This window comes from Cucurbita pepo, chromosome LG03 (assembly GCF_002806865.2).
Source record: "Cucurbita pepo subsp. pepo cultivar mu-cu-16 chromosome LG03, ASM280686v2, whole genome shotgun sequence".
NCBI classification, from domain to species: domain Eukaryota; kingdom Viridiplantae; phylum Streptophyta; class Magnoliopsida; order Cucurbitales; family Cucurbitaceae; genus Cucurbita; species Cucurbita pepo.
In genome coordinates, this window is record NC_036640.1 from 13,036,476 (window position 1) to 13,053,195 (window position 16,720).

General features: G+C 36.5%; 3 protein-coding genes across 3 annotated transcripts; 1 reads left to right on the forward strand and 2 right to left on the reverse strand.

The window, feature by feature from the left end:
- Window positions 1–1,231: 1,231 nt before the first annotated feature.
- LOC111790073 (LIM domain-containing protein PLIM2c-like) lies at window positions 1,232–3,341 on the reverse strand. The gene is made up of 5 exons (XM_023670871.1): window positions 2,826–3,341; window positions 2,643–2,739; window positions 2,517–2,545; window positions 2,079–2,168; window positions 1,232–1,789 (listed from the first exon to the last, which is right to left on the reverse strand). The coding sequence occupies exons 1-5, from the start codon at window positions 2,958–2,960 to the stop codon at window positions 1,523–1,525; spliced, it is 618 nt and encodes a 205-aa protein (XP_023526639.1). The 5' UTR covers window positions 2,961–3,341; the 3' UTR covers window positions 1,232–1,522.
- Window positions 3,342–4,707: 1,366 nt separating this feature from the next.
- LOC111789854 (pentatricopeptide repeat-containing protein At3g29230) lies at window positions 4,708–8,943 on the reverse strand. Its single transcript, XM_023670565.1, has 2 exons — window positions 8,861–8,943; window positions 4,708–7,222 (listed from the first exon to the last, which is right to left on the reverse strand). The coding sequence occupies exon 2, from the start codon at window positions 7,165–7,167 to the stop codon at window positions 5,368–5,370; it is 1,800 nt and encodes a 599-aa protein (XP_023526333.1). The 5' UTR covers window positions 7,168–7,222; window positions 8,861–8,943; the 3' UTR covers window positions 4,708–5,367.
- An 820-nt stretch (window positions 8,944–9,763) lies between these two features.
- On the forward strand, window positions 9,764–15,238 carry LOC111791459 (pre-mRNA cleavage factor Im 25 kDa subunit 2). The gene is made up of 7 exons (XM_023672810.1): window positions 9,764–9,994; window positions 10,314–10,359; window positions 12,955–13,048; window positions 13,130–13,203; window positions 13,302–13,388; window positions 14,454–14,564; window positions 14,789–15,238. Exons 1-7 carry the CDS (start codon window positions 9,876–9,878, stop codon window positions 14,858–14,860), a joined length of 603 nt encoding a protein of 200 aa, XP_023528578.1. The 5' UTR covers window positions 9,764–9,875; the 3' UTR covers window positions 14,861–15,238.
- The last annotated feature ends 1,482 nt before the right edge of the window (window positions 15,239–16,720 follow it).

Sequence of the window (16,720 nt, forward strand, 5' to 3'; positions counted from 1 at the left end):
TTAGAGCGCATGAAACTCGCGGGCACTAGGACCATAGGTTTAGAGCGCATGAAACTCGCGGGCACTAGGACGATAAGACCGTCCCAAAAAGGCAATGTTTTATTTGTTAATTTAATTTTTTGATTTTTTGATTTTTTTTTAGAAAATCTCAATTTTCATTAATATAATAGTTTTTTCAATTTTATAAAATTAGAAAATAATTATGTGTATTTATGACCTTTCTAATACTATTTTGACATTTTTTTTTTAATATTTAATTCGCATATTAATCAATTAAATTTGCATGGATGGTATTTAAAGAAGGTCCTCTCCCTAACCAAAATAAAACCGTGTGGGAACAACAACCTAAGACAAATAATATCATAATCAAACACTGAGTCATGAACGACCTAAGATGGTTAGGCTATTACAAATAATATCATAACCAAACGGTTAGGCTATTACAAATAATATCATAACCAAACACTGAGTCACGCTAGTCTCCAAGGAAGTTGGATTGTACTGAGTCACGCTAGTCTCCAAGGAAGTTGGATTGTAAGGTGTGCCCAGTGTGCCATCTCCAAAGAGATTGGATTGTGAGATGTGCCCAATGTGCCATGCCAATAAAGACGCTAGTCTCCAAGTAGGTTGGATTGTAAGATCCCACACCAAATGCATTTTAAAACCGTTGGATTGTAAGATCCCACACCAAATGCATTTTAAAACCGTGAAGCTGACGATATATAACAGGCGAAAGCAAATGGTAAACTTACATTTGAATTCGATCGTGTGTGTGGTACTACAAACTTTCATTTAACAACAAAAATCCAAAGCTGTCTACTGAGATATAAGAAGACAAGAAAGAATAGCCCCAATAGTGCTTGTGGGACAAAATGGTTCACAGAATATTGTCTGGGAATATGCTAAGATATCAAACTAACTCAATGACAAAAAACTAGACTGCTAATAACAAGTAAAAAAGGGAAATAAAGTATCTCGAGCTCTAGTACAAAGGAGCAAGCAGAGACCCATGCTCGAGACACTAACCACTTAAAAATGATAGGTGAAATGGTGTAGCACGATCAGAACCGAACAAAATCAAACCAACAAATAGGAATTGAATATCTGATAGCAGTGAGGTTCGGCTGTTACAGTTCTATATCATACTTACCTCATCTAAAATGTCGCGAAAGTGGGTCGAACTACAACTACGAAATGGTAAATAGCATGTAATGGAATGGGTAGCAAAATGTATTTGGTGATATTTGAAATTGCAGGTAAGATCTGCATTTTATTCCAGAATCTCATTCACACAGAAACTATGGTGCAATTCTTTGAAAGCTGTGTGTACAAGGCTGACAAATAGGGCCTTGAATTACAACATTATAAATAGGAAGTCAATGTGAATGTGAACAAAAACAAATGGTGAAGGTTTTGGTTTCTCTTTCCCAGTAGAAAATAAATTTGGTAGTTTCATAAGAAGAATGAAGCGAAGAAGAAGAAGAAGAGAATTCTCAAATGCTGGTAGAGCAGAAAAGGCATTTCAAGATTGCTCTACTGCATGATCCTCGGATTGAGGCTGAGACTCGGCATCTTCTTCGGCGCGATCGGCCGGGGGTGTGGCGTTTTTCTTGTTTGCAGCAGCTTCAAGGACATGGTTGTAGTTGCCTTTGACCATGAACAGCTGAGAAAAATGGTGCTTGCAGTACAATACTCCATCAAGAGCAGCATATGAACCGTGTGTCAAATGGCATCCACCATGAGCACATCTAAAGCAATTCTTGTGGTAGCATTCCCCCTCCAGAGTCACCTGTTTAGCCATATATACATTTCAATTTTCAATTTTCTCAAGCCATATACGAACCTAGATGTAACGCATCAATCACAGATCATTTGCTTTGAAAACTGAACCATAAAACAAAACATTTTCTTTTAAACTACGTAAAACAGACGAACAACGTTCATGAAACGCCTCTATACGCACTTAAAAAGTCATTACAAACCCGTTCTATATCTCATTCCTGAGAGGTGGCAGGTTTCAATCAGACAACAACAACCCAGTAACAATGTGATATCAAAGAAAGGGAAGAACTACAGACCTTCTCTAATGGATAAACTGTTTTGGTGCAAACAGAACATTTATCTTGAGTTCCAGAGAACATGGAGGAGAGTTTGCTGGGGGTCCTTGTCTGTCAAAGATTATGAAATTTGTATCAAAATTACAGCATTTTCATGGAGAGCACAAGCTTCAAATTTCATGAACTATCAATATAAAATGAGGATAAAATGATCATAGGAATGATAATTGATCATATTATACAAACCAATAGACTCGAGCAAGCCCTAAATTGAAACAAAATCACAACCATACAAAATTTGTGTTTATCAACAACATTAGGAATGGCATATTCAAAATCAGGATTTGGAAGAACATTTAGACTTAATCCTAATAAGCTTAGATATGAAATTGTAAAACACCAGAATTTTGCAGTTTCTGTTTTCTAAACCTAAGAACAATGAAAAGAGTGGGAGCCTACCAGTTCACTTTGCTTCTCAGAAGGCTTGGCTGTTGTGATTCAATACCATGGAAATGAGAGAATGTCAGGAAATTAAGGAAAAGTAAAACAGGAACAAATAGAAGAATGGAAAGAAATGTGTATTACTTTGAAAGTTCTTGCTGAAATTTCCAGATTCTTTAAAGAGTTGCTCGAAATGAGTCTTGCAATACAGGACACCATCCATCCATGAGTAGCTGCTCATCTGTAATAGACAACGAACTCGGATCAAATCCGCCAAAATCGAGTGTTCTAATACGAAATGATGATTTCAAATTGAGAGAGACTAACCGAAAGAGTGCCTTTGCAGTGGCTGCATTTGAAGCAATGCTTGTGGTAAGGAATTCCTTCAAGAGACAATAAATCAACGACATAAACAGTCTTATCACAAGCCTTGCATTTATCCAACGTTCCTGTGAAAGCCATTACGAAGCAAATTACTCTTTTACAAGATGGACTCGATCCGAGATCCAAGAACTTCGGGAGAAGGAAAAAAAAGAAAGAATTCACCCCCAGAAACCAAGAAAAAAACAAGGGCGATTAGAACCCCAAGCCGTCCGAAGCCTTGTCTGCCAGATTAATTCGAATGCGACGGGACAAGATGAAAGGCTTCCAGTGATTAACTACAAAACCAAATTTATACATCAGAAATCTGAATCCAAATCTGTCAGAAACTCTGAATCACAACTGCCATCCGCTCCAATTTTGGACATAATGGGCTGAATTCGAGGGAAAAGGACGAATCGGTCGACCAATTCAAAGGAACTCCAGCTTTTTCAGAGAAAAATGGAGAGAGGAAAGATTGCTAAAAATATATATTTCTAAATAAAAAAAAATATAGTACCTCTTTTATTTTATTTCATCCAAAAGTCCTTGTCATTTTATTTCCATGGCCTAGCCTTGTCAGTACCTAGCGGCTTTTTTGTTCCAATGAATCGTAGATAAAATTATTTATTTTATTTAAAAACACAAAAAATTTTTGAAACAAAAAAAATACAAACAACAAGAATCATAAGATTTATTATTTGATTCCTATGATACAAAAAAAAAAGATGATATAGAATCAAGGTGCTATTCCTTACTATTATTTCAGTACTAGAATAGAATTAAAAAAATTGTTAATTTTTTAATTAAAATGAGTCCTCTTTTCCTAATCTCATCAGTTGCCCTGATGAAAATACTTCTCGAATTTTCATGATTCTTTTCTGATCCGATCTTTTTATTATTTATTACTACGACTTATTTTCGTCTTCGACAAAAGGTCAATTTATATGCAATAATTGCATTGTAGCGGATATAGTTTAGTGGTAAAAGTGCGATTCGTTCTATTAATCCCTTAATAGTTAAGGGATCCTTCGGAATTATTAATATTCCGATCAAAAACTTTTTTTCTTAAAAGGATTTAATCCTTTACCTCTCGATGAAAGATTCGAGGAAAAATATAAATTCTCGTGATTTGTATCCAAAAATAAATTCGAAATTGAAAAAATTGGATCACGAAATTACGAAACATAATTTTATTGAATTGGATCAATACTTCCAATTGAAGGAATAAGGGATCCATGGATAAAGGTAGAATTTTTTCTAATCGTAACTAAATCTTCAATTTTTTCTTTGGATAAGGGAGATTGAAGCAAAACAAAATAGCTATTAAACAGTGTCTTTGGACTGAAGGACAGCGTTTACCGGGTTTTACTTTTAGCGCCCCTCAAACGACGCCGTTCCATCTGGTTTTGAGCTTTCGCCTATTGAAAATTAACCTTATTATACATGATAAAATATAAATAATAATACTCACAATTTGATTAATTCCAACATGTTATATTACTTATCTTTATTGTATTTATCGAGCTCTAAACACATACAAAAACGTCCCAAACCCTTTCCTCCCTATCGTTTTGGTGAAAAATGTACTACTTGCTTACTCGAGCACTTAGGGGATGTGTACTTAAAATCTCAATTTTTTCGTCAGTGTAATATTAAAATATACTGATATACCTAATTATAAATATTCGATAATAACTAATATGAATGCATATAAAATATGATATATGTTTTGATTTAACACTATTGTTATTTTTAAAATTTTAAAAGTTGCTATCAAAATAACTAATTTCTCAAAATAAAAAAAATAAAATAAAATAATAATAAAAATAATAAAAAATTTCTCTTTTTAAAAAATAAGAATAAAAAAAAAATTAATCCAAAATTTTGGAATTCAAAAGATTTAAACATTAGAAGCAAAAGGTAGGACTTCAGAAATTTAAGGTTAAGCAATCCAACAGCAGAAGGCAAGACACTTCATTGTCTAGTAGAAGAACCGTCTGCTTCAGGAATTTTAGCTCTCTTTTGTTCAGGAGATCTGATATGGTCTTTCCATGGTGATCGATTCTCCACGAGCAATTTACGTTACGCCACCATCTAGAATGTACGAACGGATATCTTTAACTTCGTATATTTCGACCTTCACATGTTCAAGTCATTCCATTTGCCTCTAGCTCTGCTATGGGGGAATGGCCAACTTCTGGTGCGAAGGATCCTGTACGAGGTTTCAGATATCCTTTCGAACCTTTCATCTTGTTTCAACTACACAACTGTGTCACATTTCAAGATAACTTCATTTTTCCATTGCACTAGCAGTATGCAGCTCGTGATTTTCTACACATTGGTTGGTGAGGAGAACAAACCACCATTTATAAGGGTGTGGAAACCTTCCCCTAGCAGACACGTTTTAAAGCCTTGAGGGGAAGCCCGAAAGGGAAAACCCATAGAGGACAATATCTGCAAGCGGTGGATCTGGGTCGTTACAATTCTATAGATACTCCAAACTCTATTAGCACGTGTTTGGAAAGCATGCAACTTGTTTAAGTTCACAGCGCAATCCGTTAATCATCTGATATATTTTATCAGATTTCGGATGTGATCGATCGAACACTGTAAATTCATGAACCTCATTATTGACCTCGATGGAACTAGCACCCGATGGTTTTTGAGTTCCAATACTCCGCATTCTCAACCTCACATCGGCAACACAGTCCCAATCGCCTGCTGCAGCATATATGTTCGACAACATGGATAAATTACCCGGATTAGATGGTTCCAACTTAACCAAATGATCAAGAACCTCTCTTGCAAGTTCGACAGCATTATGCATACGACATGCCCCTAAAAGGGTGCCCCAGATGATGACATTTGGTTCCATTGGCATGGTGCGAATGAGCCTGATGGCTTCTTCAAGCCTTCCCTTGCGACCCAAAAGGTCTACCATGCAACCGTAATGCTCGATTTCATGAACAAGGGCATAGTTCTTTTCCATTGAAGAGAAGTATCGAATGCCATCATCGATCAATCCCGCATGCGAACAAGCACACAAGACTCCGATCATAGTAACTTTGTCAGGGGAGAAGCCCTTCTCTTTCATTCTTTTGAAAAGCTCGAGCGCTTTCTCTCCGTGCCCATGCATTGCCAGTCCATGAAGCATAGCATTCCAAGACACAACATCTTTGTTTTGTATGTCGTTAAAGACATTGTATGCAATATCCAGCCTACCACATTTTGCATACATATCAACCAAAGCATTGGAGATTTCAGTAGTACATTTGAAATTGTGGTTCTTAATGGAAGCATGTATTTTCTCACCAAGCCCAAGCAAACCAGACTCAGCACAAGAAGCCAATATACTTATTACTGCCCCATTGTCTAACTTCACGCCAGCCTCTTCCATTTGATCAAACAAGCCAATGGCTACTTTGGCTAGCCCTTTCTCAGCAAAGCCAGAGATAATTATGGTCCAAGAAACCAAATTCCTCGTAGGCATTTTATCGAACAACATTTGTGCCATCTCCATATCCCCTACCTTGCAGTACCCCAACAACATTGTCGACCAAGAGACAACATTCCTCTCAGGCATTGCATCAAACAATTTAAATGCATCATCCATTTTCCCAGCTTTAACGTACCCATCCAACATTGTGTTCCAACTAATACTATCCCTTATAGGCATTTTATCGAACACCTTCCGAGCTTCTTCGTACAAACCACCCTTTGCAAATCCAGAGATCATTGAATTCCATGACACAACATCCCTACAATCCCCCATTGACACAAACAACTTCTTCGCTGTCAAAATTCCACCAGACCCACATTTGGAATATGAATCAATAAGAGAATTCGGCACAAATACATTCGACATGAAACCAAATTTCTCAATTTGGGCGTGTACCATTTCAATAACTGGCAACCACCCATTCCCAGTACAAGCTTTCAGAAGATACGGGAAAGTGAAATTATCGGGGTATAATCCATCAAATTGCATGGTGAAGAAAGTGGAAAAGGCCTGTGAAGGTTGTGAATTCTGGGCGTGGGCTCGAATCAGAGTGTTGTACAAATGGACATTTGGATATTGAACTTGATTGAAAGCGTTGGTGGCGAGGGGCATTTGGCGGCAAAGAGAGAAAGCAGATATGAGTTTGGGAGCAACATAGAGGTCGAGGTGGAGATTGGATTTGAGGATTTGAGCGTGGAGTTGCTTCACTTGGTTGAGGTCTGTGCACTTGTGGAGATCTGATAGCTTCTGCTCAAAGAGCTTTCGAGTGGAAAACCAAGAGGGCGTTCGAGTTAGGACGCTGCACATTTGAATGGCTTCACACACAAAACTGGCAGATAGAGAAGCTTTAGCCACGCCCTTCCTGTCTTGCTCAAGACAAAGACAATCACAAATAATTACGAGATAAGTTAGAAAAGTAATCTGAAAAAAGCCAAAGGAGATTCCAAAGACATTCTCTAATGAACAAAGAAGCAAGCAGCTAATACATCTCTATAAAGATATCTCAACTTGAAGCATTTGGGAATAAACACGTCCCAATATATACTAGACATCAAAGAAGAGTGTTCAGATTCCCTTCTTCCAAATTCCCCAAGAAAAAGCTAAGAGAGTACTGGTCCACAAACATCTTAAGGAAGAAACTGTTGAGGATCGTTGGGAGGGAATCCTACGTTGACTAATTTAGGGAATGATCATGAGTTTATAAGTAAGGAATACATCTCCATTGGTATGAGGCCTTTTGGGGAAACCAAAAGAAAAACCATTGTGGACTACATACCCTTGTGGAGAGTCGTTATTCCTAACATGGTATCAAAGTCATGTCCTTTACTTAGTCATGTCAATAGAATCCTCAAATGTCGAACAAAAAAGTTGTGAGCCTCAAAGGTATAGTCAAAAGTGACTTAAGTGTTGAACAAAGGGTGTACTTTGTTCGAGGGCTCCAGAGAAAGGAGTCGAGCCTCGATTAAGGGGAAATTGTTCGAGGGCTACATAGGTCTCAAGGGAGGCTCTATGGTGTACCTTGTTCGAGGGGAGGATTGTTGATGATTGTTGGGAGGGAGTCCCACATTAGCTAATTTAGGGAATGATCACGGGTTTATAAGTAAGGAATACATCTCCAGTGGTACGAGGCTTCTTCAGGAAACCAAAAGCAAAATCATGAGAGTTTATGCTCAAAGTAGACAATATCATACCATTGTGGAGAGCCGTGATTCCTAACAAAACGCCAATTTCCGCTCTAAGGATTTTAACCATGCTGGGAAAAAATAGTTGGAAACTAGCTTTTGCACGTAACAGCATCAGTTTGGACGAGTACCCCGGTTCATTTCTTGTATATACTCACAAATTATCGAATCCTTTGACAGTGACTTGGGTTGTTCTTAGTTCAATAGAAGATTATGCAAGCAGGCACGCCGTGTTGTCATTCTCTTAGATTAAATAACAGTTTCCCAGCATAAACAACAATCTGGACGCCTCGTCCTTTCTTATTTTACTTTATTCAGATTTCTCCTAAACTTTAAAACCAGATTCCTCTTCCATTTCCCGGAAGTTTTCAGCAATCACATTGTTCATAGTAAGGAAAAGCCTTAGAAGCAGCTTACTCACATGGTGTCAATTAAACCAATCAGATTCCAAGGATCCAATTCTCCGCCAATCTAATTCAGAAATAGTATTTTCTACAACCAGAATTCATCTAAACACAAAAGTAACACAGGAACAAACAAAGAAGTAGAAACTCTACAGATGAAAAGCCTAACAAATCAACCAAACGAGATAAGAAGGCCTTCTGCAAAATCTTTAAGTTACAGACCCTCACTCATACTGCAAGTTTCTTCCACCTACTCAACCAGAACACAGCGCCATGATCAACTTTCAAACCGAAATTAAGATTGTGAAGCTAATGAGCTAACGGTGCGTGGTTCAAAAATCAAAATCATACACCAACACACATGCACGCATAAACAACAATAAACGCATCAACAAGCTGAAAGATGGTACCTACCTTGAAATAAACAGAACAATCTTCGACTGAAAGGATAGTAAACACAGCGCAAAGGGTAGAATACAAGCAGCCGCTCACCGCTCGGAGCTTGCCTACGGAAGAATGATTTGCCGCGAGAATTTGACTGGGCAGTCCTAACTTCAGTAACCATGTACAACGATAATTTGGGCTAAATATCACTTTTTGTTAAAATATCGTCAATTTTGTTAGAATGGCCTTCTTGTTTCCGAAAATGCCCTTCATTGTTTCTCCCACCCAAGCTCTAAATGGTGGTAATTTAGACATTTGAATAATATAAACTAAAAATATAAATAATTAAAAAAATAAATAAAGTAAATAAAATGTGACTCGACATCTAAAGATCATGTCGCTGCAAGTTTAATTGACGGTCCAAATACTAATCCAAAGTTTAGTATGATAATCATAGATAGTTAAAGAAATATAAAGTTACGTGGAAGTTACTCAAATAGAGGTAATCGAGTTGAGTTCAGTTGTCAGTTCTTTTTTTAATTATTTAAAATTTTATATTTATTTACCATACATATTAGGTTAATAACTAAAATTTTATAGAGCTCAAATATCGAACACTCACAAGTCATAATGCACCACTGATATCGGTTTTAAACGTCAATTCTTCTTAATATTCGTGACAATTTTCAAAATAGGATTGGGTTGTAACCCTAGGGTTGATTGGTTGACCAAAAAAATGTCAACCGCGACCTGACTCGAAATTCTTGTTTTAAAAAATTTAATCGGACCCAAATGAAGGAAAAAGCTAACCCGGGCCTGAGTTTGGTAGTCGGGGTGATTGGGTTATCGAGGTATATGAAACACCCTTAAGTGCCATTTTTACAAATTTGGGGTTATTTTGACAAATTATTTCGAGAGATATTCAATCAAAACTCGCACGTAAAAGCATTAAAACCAATTAGCCGGCAGAGCTTGCAAAGGGCCGATCGCAGGTTTTTTCTACATCTTCCCGCCTTTGACCGGCAGCTGCAGAGTGAACACAGCCATGGTGACGTCGCCGGTGGTGAACACCTATCCACTTTCCAGCTACACTTTCGGTACCAAAGAGCCGAAGCTCGAGAAGGACACCTCCGTCGCCGATCGTCTTGCTCGCATGAAAGTCAAGTACTGCAAATTTACTCGATTCCTTAAACCCTAGATTTTTTTTTTTTCACCGCCTTAGTTTTGTGTTGGTCTTGAAAGTTAGGAAATTTGGCTGTTTCTTATGGTGGATTCTTGGTCATTTTATATTTGATGTGTATAGCATTACATGAAATCGTGGAAGAAGCTGTAGTAATTTCAAGCCATTTGTTCATAGATAAACTTAGTGCTTTCTTATTGCTACCTTGTTTCTTTGCTTCTTCCTGGCCTGTGATCTATCATTTACCGGGCTTGGAGGGGCATTGAGTGGAATGAGTAACATGTACTGGTGTTTGGTTCACAGCTATATGAAGGAAGGCATGAGGACAAGTGTTGAAGCAATTCTGCTGGTCAGTGCTCATATTTCATCTTAATGTACTCATTGCCTTGCTTCGTTATTAATACTTTTTTGAAAAATTAACGTTTAAATGGACCATTAGGATACAAATGTAGTAGTTGGATGTCATGGTTTGTGTCTTCAGTTGTGAATCGTGAATAATTGCAAATGTCTTCATTACTTACATATACGCATGCAAATAGCTGGGAAAATTGTGTTGTTGAATCCTTGTGCTTATTGAAAGACAGGGATCACTAAATCTGAACATTCATCATTATCATCTTTTAGACTATACCAAAAGCAAGCATCCAATGAAATATTTGTATGTGTTAACATGGGATCTTCCCATCCGTGATATATCAAATACTGATTACATTTGATGTCAAATACATTAATTAATCTGTTTTTGGTTGCAAATCTAAAGTAGATGTTTTAATAGCTCTATAACTGACATTTATGTATTTGGTAAAACAACTCCAAAATATCCAAAATCTTTTAGGATTTAAGCCTCCGCAAGTTGGATTCAGAATTGACCTAAAAATTCAGTAGCAAAATGTAAAACAAGCTCATTGAAGTTGATGCTTTAGGAATTGCCTACCATGCATTAACAACTTATTTATGAATTTGTGGAGGAAATTAAAGTCTAACTGCAAGCACTTGGAAGAACCAGTAGGATTTCAGTGCATTGCATTGTGCTTCCCAGCCTGGTCATCGTCTAAATGCCATTTTACTAGTGAGATGGTGACATGACAATAGATGGGTACATGCTTTGTTAAGTAGGCCAGCTTGAGAACCGAAGAGGATCTCTTCTCTTTATTCTAGGTTTGAAGGAATTTACTTTCTCCTTGAAGCTCTTGATTAGGATCCCGTTGGGTCTAATAATAAGGAAGATTAAGTAGCCTTTTAAAGAAAAGAGGTTTTACTGGTGATGGTATGGAAAAGGTAAGCATCAGGCTGTGAAGGACACATCGGAACATAGATGTTCTGAAGATATTTCATTTCATATCTCTAGACTCTAAGAAGACCAAGCCGACCGAGGTTGGAGATTCGAATGCATCTGCTAACCACCTTTATTGATAAACTTTTAGCTCAAGTGTATGTGGAAACTTGATAGACAAAAGCAAACACTGCCAAGGGCTATCATTCAGAACCATTGAACAGGGAATAGACAAACGTGGATGTTGTTTTAGTTGCCAATGTAGTGGTGGACAAATGGAAACTAGAAAAAAGGGCTTGGTTCTTAAGGTGGATCTCAAGAAGGCACACAGTATGTTGACTGGCATTTTCTTACATCAGAACTTAATAAGAAAGGTCTTGGATGAAACAGATAGATTGGATCTAGAACGACATCTCTAACGCTGCATAATCAGAAACGGCATCTAGATTAATCAATTGTAATATGTCAATGGTACTTATGTTTTTGTGCCTACTGTAACACTAACATTGAAAAATCTGAGTGACGTTGAAGAATGTGGATCGTTTACTGTTATCTCAGTCGGGCATGAGGCCCTTGTTTGCAGGGATGAAAAATGAATAGGACTTCAATTTTTTTATGAGCCGGAAATCAGAGCTCAATCAGGGAGGTGATTTACAACAAGGAGAGGTAATAATACTGCTGTATGTCCTTAGACTTATATCTCCAAGTTCATTTAGGAAACTAATAATTACATTCTGTTGAAAATTGGAAGGGAATCCAATTAAATTTTGGAAGAATTTTAGCCGGAAAAAGGAGAGTGGCCATTTGCCTCCCTCTTCTCTAGACTTTATCTTCCAAAAAAAAAAAAGGGAAAAACATGAATAACCAATATTGGTTGAGATGCGAGGTCTCAAGAAGCTTGATTTAAAGAGAAATCTGTTGGATGCTGAAATACAGGGGCAGCCTAACCTTTCAAAATTTGATAAGAAAAAAAGAACGTGTTGATGAATCGAAAGGAGTCCAAAAACAGGAGGATAAGCAATCCAATCCACGGCTTAAGGGGTTTACAGAATGGGACCTCAAATATTCAAGGCACACTGTGATTACAACAGACAACGTTTTTAGGGTCACCAAGAGGAGCCCAAGATTTGTGTTTGAAGACTTTGTAGTTTCTCGCAGCCTATAATTTCCACTGCAGCTTTGATAGAATTAGTGTAACAGTCCAAGCCCACCGCTAGAAGATATTGTCCTCTATAGGCTTTTCCTCAAAGTTTTAAAACGCGTCCACTAGGGAGAGGTTTCTACACCCTTATAAGGAATATTTCGTTCCCCTCTCCAACCGATGTGGGTTCTCACAATCCACCCCTTCACCTCCCGGTGTTTGACTCTGATACCATTTGTAGCAGTTCAAGCCTACCGCTAGCATATATTGTCCTCTTTGCTTTCCCCTTCCGGGCTTCCCCTTAAGATTTTAAAACGTGTTCACTAGGGAGAGGTTTCCACATTCCTGATGTGAGATTTCACAATTAGACCAAAGAATTCCAGTTTCATGCCTTCGTGAGTTGGGCACTGAATGTCTTTTAAATTCACTAAGTCTCTCTTTAGTTTCTGCAATTTAGTGACTGATATTCAAGAGAGTCATGTATTGGTGTAATTTTATCTTTTCATTTTTTTCCCCTTTCAATTCCACAGGTGCAAGAACATAACCATCCCCATATTCTACTTCTGCAAATAGGCAATACCTTTTGCAAGCTCCCTGGGGGCCGGTTGAAGCCAGGAGAAAATGGCAAGATTTTATATACAATTCAAGCCCCCCCCCCCATCCCATTGAGTAAAATCTCTCTCATGTTTGTTTTAACATCTGCAGAAATTGAAGGTTTAAAGAGGAAGCTGACGAGCAAACTGGGTGCAAATTCACCCGCTCTCCAGCCTGATTGGCAGGTTTGGATCATTTCTTCTATTTTGGCGTGCAAATCTATTTTCTGAAGTTCTATATGTTTCTACGAGGAATTACATTCTTCATCGCAAATTTCCTGCAGATTGGTGAATGTGTGGCTACTTGGTGGAGACCAAACTTTGAAACTGTTATGTATCCTTACTGCCCCCCTCATATTACTAAAGCCAAGGTATATAGCCTCTCTCAAACCCTCCCACCCCCACCCCCTATAGTGCTCGATGACATTCGTTTGTGGTATCTTTGACCAAGGTTTAAAATGTTGATATCAACGAAAATTTTGACGTTTCATTTTATGAAAATGTTGATTGAAATATCGATAAAATGTCGATATTTGATAGATATTTCTGGAAAAAATTATAACAAAAATAAATAAATAAAAAAAGTGCATTAATAAATAACATTTTATTTTTTAAAAAAAGATAAAAGGCTCATTGTTTATCTTATATACATAGTATGCATAGTGACGTTTTGCTGCATTTTTGTTAGTTTCATTTGAACTTGTGGACGTGCAAATGTCGACTTTTTGTGCGAAAATTTAATACTTTGACTTAGACTTTGAATTGGAATTTGCTTTGCGCTTTGTTCGGCCTTCTTTGTGGTGGATTGTAGAAACTTCACATCATTAATTATTCAAGCTGATCTGATAGCCTCTTTATCCTCCCTCTTTTTGGGTTGGGGAAACGTCTGGTCCACCATTTCTGTAACCGCTAAAGTCCACCGCCAATAGATATTTGTCCGTTTCGGCCGTTACATATCGTCATTAGCCTCATAGTTTTAAAATGCGTCTACTAGAGAGAGGTTTCCACTCTTATAAGGAATGTTGTTTCCCTCTCCAATCAATATGAGATCTCACAATCCACCCCCTTAGGGGGCCAGCGTCCTCGTTGGCACACCGTCTAGTGTCTGGCTCTGATACCATTTGTAACAGTCAAACCCACTACTAGTAGATATTGTCCGCTTCAGCCCATTACGTATCGCCATCAACCTCACGGTTTTAAAATGCATCTACTTGGGAGAGGTTTCCACACTCTTATAAGATATACTTCGTTCCCCTCTCTAACCAATGTGGGATCTCACAATTTCCATTTTACTTCGATTAGCATTATGAAGGGAGTAGAAATCCTTTTCAGGAAATAACCTTTTTCTTTTCTTAATTCTTGACTTATATTGAATACTTTTTTTTTATTCCATATGAAAAAAGTGAAAATCCTAATCAGGGTTTTGGATGATCCAGGAATGCAAAAAGCTCTTCATTGTTCACTTGTCTGAAAGAGAGTACTTCGCAGTTCCTAAAAATTTGAAGCTGCTTGCAGTTCCTTTGTTTGAGCTCTACGACAACGTGCAGGTAAGTTGCATTTTTCTTCGTATAAACGAGTTTCGTGCATATTAAATAATTGTTTAGCTTGTTGGGCAATGTCGAAAACCTGCTGAATTATAAGCAATTAGTAATTGATTTTCTTGATGCTGGATGAGGATGATACTGATAGTACCTGTAAATCCCATTAGTCTCAAACTATCATGCCATTTTTAAGCTAAATATTAGTTTTTGGTTTTCGCACTTGATTGCAGAGATACGGACCTGTTATATCGACGATTCCGCAGCAGCTTTCCAGGTTCCAGTTCAACATGATCACCACATGAGGTATCAATACAAGAACCCTGAAATTTGTAGCATGCATCATGGACTCCAATTTGCTTGAGAGATAGTTTGAACTTAGAGGACATTATCAACCTTGCTTGAGATAGATTAGTGTACTCGATAGACTTGTTGTTCTCGACGTTTTTCACCGATGTGTTTGTGAAGAAAACCCCGAGAAAAAGTTCATGTTTATTCTAACAATAGCGGAAAAAAGAATCGACCGAGTTCGTGTATCGATTTAACTTGATGAAAGTCCTAAAAGTGTAATGTATGTCTATTGAATCAATTGTAAAAGTGGTTAAATTGTGGAAACTTGGACATCCTCGGTTCTAACTTTCAAGTGAGAATCATAGCCTTGGCTCTCTGCTTCTCTGGTTTAATGCTATTTTGAGCCATTTTTGGGGGATTCTTTCTGTTTGAATGAAAAAAATTTAAAATAAAAAATAAAATTTAGATAACTCTTTTGTTTTCCATTTATTTATTTATTTTTACCTGTTTTTTTATTAGTAAACTAAATAAAATTATTTTTATTAAACTATGCCTAAATCTATTTATTTATTTATTGATGTTATTGATATTTATATACTTCATTATGGCTAATTAAATAGTCATTACTCATTAAAGAAAATCAGGCTTTGGTTACTTAATTGTAAGTAAATGGGTAATTATTTATTTTTGGTTCGTCTTAATAATGGTTTAAATAATTAGTAATTATTAATTAGTTTGTCCCTAGTCAATCATTCACTATAAATGTTTTTAAGTCGTTTTAAATTAATAATAAAAATACACAATTATTCAGTTTTTATTTATTTATTTATTTGAAGTCTTTTTGGGCTTTTGGTTATCAAATTTTTTGGGTAAATAAAAATTTAATATGATGGGTAAAAATGGTATTTGTAAATTGATGGGTAAAAATGGTATTTGTAAGTTAATTTTCAAAAACTGAAAATTCGAAATATGTTAGCTATCAATTAATTTAAAAACTTATTTTTATTCTTATTTTTAACATTTGAATATTATTTTAAATATGAGACCCGAGATAAATAAATTATGAAAAAATAAATATAATTTTTTTAAAAACAAAAAAAAAAATCATATATTTATCAAGAAGACGTAAATGGTGAGTAAATGAGAAAATTACTACCGTTGGCTAATTTATCACAAATAATGTTGTATTATTGAGATAATTGATGAGACAATTACTAATGACTGATTATTAGTTACTAATTACTAATTAGTAGTTAATTCGTCCCTAATTAACCTATAATAATGAACAAATATTCATAAACTCGTTAATTTTAATAAGCACAAAAAAAAAAAAATTTGATCACCGTAGATATTAGTTGTGAGATCCCACAACAGTTGGAGAGAAGAACGGAATTTTTTTATAAGAGTGTGGAAACCTCTCCCTAATAGACACGTTTTAAAGTCGTGAGGCTGACAACGATACATAACGAGTCAAAATAGATAATATCTGTTTGCAGTGAACTTGAGCTACTACAAATTGTATCAGAACCAAACACGAGGCGATGTGCCAGTGAAGACGCTAGATTTCCAAGGGGATGAATTGTGAGACCTCACATCAATTGGAGAGGGAGAGGACGTAACACGCCAATAAACTGTTATATTAGTTATTGAATTAATTGTATTTCACGTCTAATACGATTATTAAATTTAAAAAAAAAAAGTTATATATTCTTTTTTGATATATTAAATATAAAATTACACTTATTAAATAAAATTTCCCACATAAACCACCGAGCTCATCATAATTCCAAAGTGACCCCATAAGTCTCGTAAAATTGCACAACAGCCCCAAAGGAGGAATGAGAATTATAAATCTAGGTGGACCCCATGTTTGG

Excerpts from the sequence above, each read along its gene's own strand:
- LOC111790073 (XM_023670871.1), bottom strand. The coding sequence starts at position 2,960 with ATGGCTTTCACAGGAACGTTGGATAAATGCAAGGCTTGTGATAAGACT. Across the intron at positions 2,546-2,642 it reads TTTCAGCAAGAACTTTCAAA|CCAAGCCTTCTGAGAAGCAA; the intron begins GTAATACACATT and ends GAATCACAACAG. Across the intron at positions 2,169-2,516 it reads CTGAGAAGCAAAGTGAACTG|ACAAGGACCCCCAGCAAACT; the intron begins GTAGGCTCCCAC and ends AATCTTTGACAG.
- LOC111789854 (XM_023670565.1), bottom strand. The coding sequence starts at position 7,167 with ATGTGCAGCGTCCTAACTCGAACGCCCTCTTGGTTTTCCACTCGAAAG.
- LOC111791459 (XM_023672810.1), top strand. The coding sequence starts at position 9,876 with ATGGTGACGTCGCCGGTGGTGAACACCTATCCACTTTCCAGCTACACT. Across the intron at positions 13,204-13,301 it reads CTCTCCAGCCTGATTGGCAG|ATTGGTGAATGTGTGGCTAC; the intron begins GTTTGGATCATT and ends AATTTCCTGCAG. Across the intron at positions 13,389-14,453 it reads CTCATATTACTAAAGCCAAG|GAATGCAAAAAGCTCTTCAT; the intron begins GTATATAGCCTC and ends TGGATGATCCAG.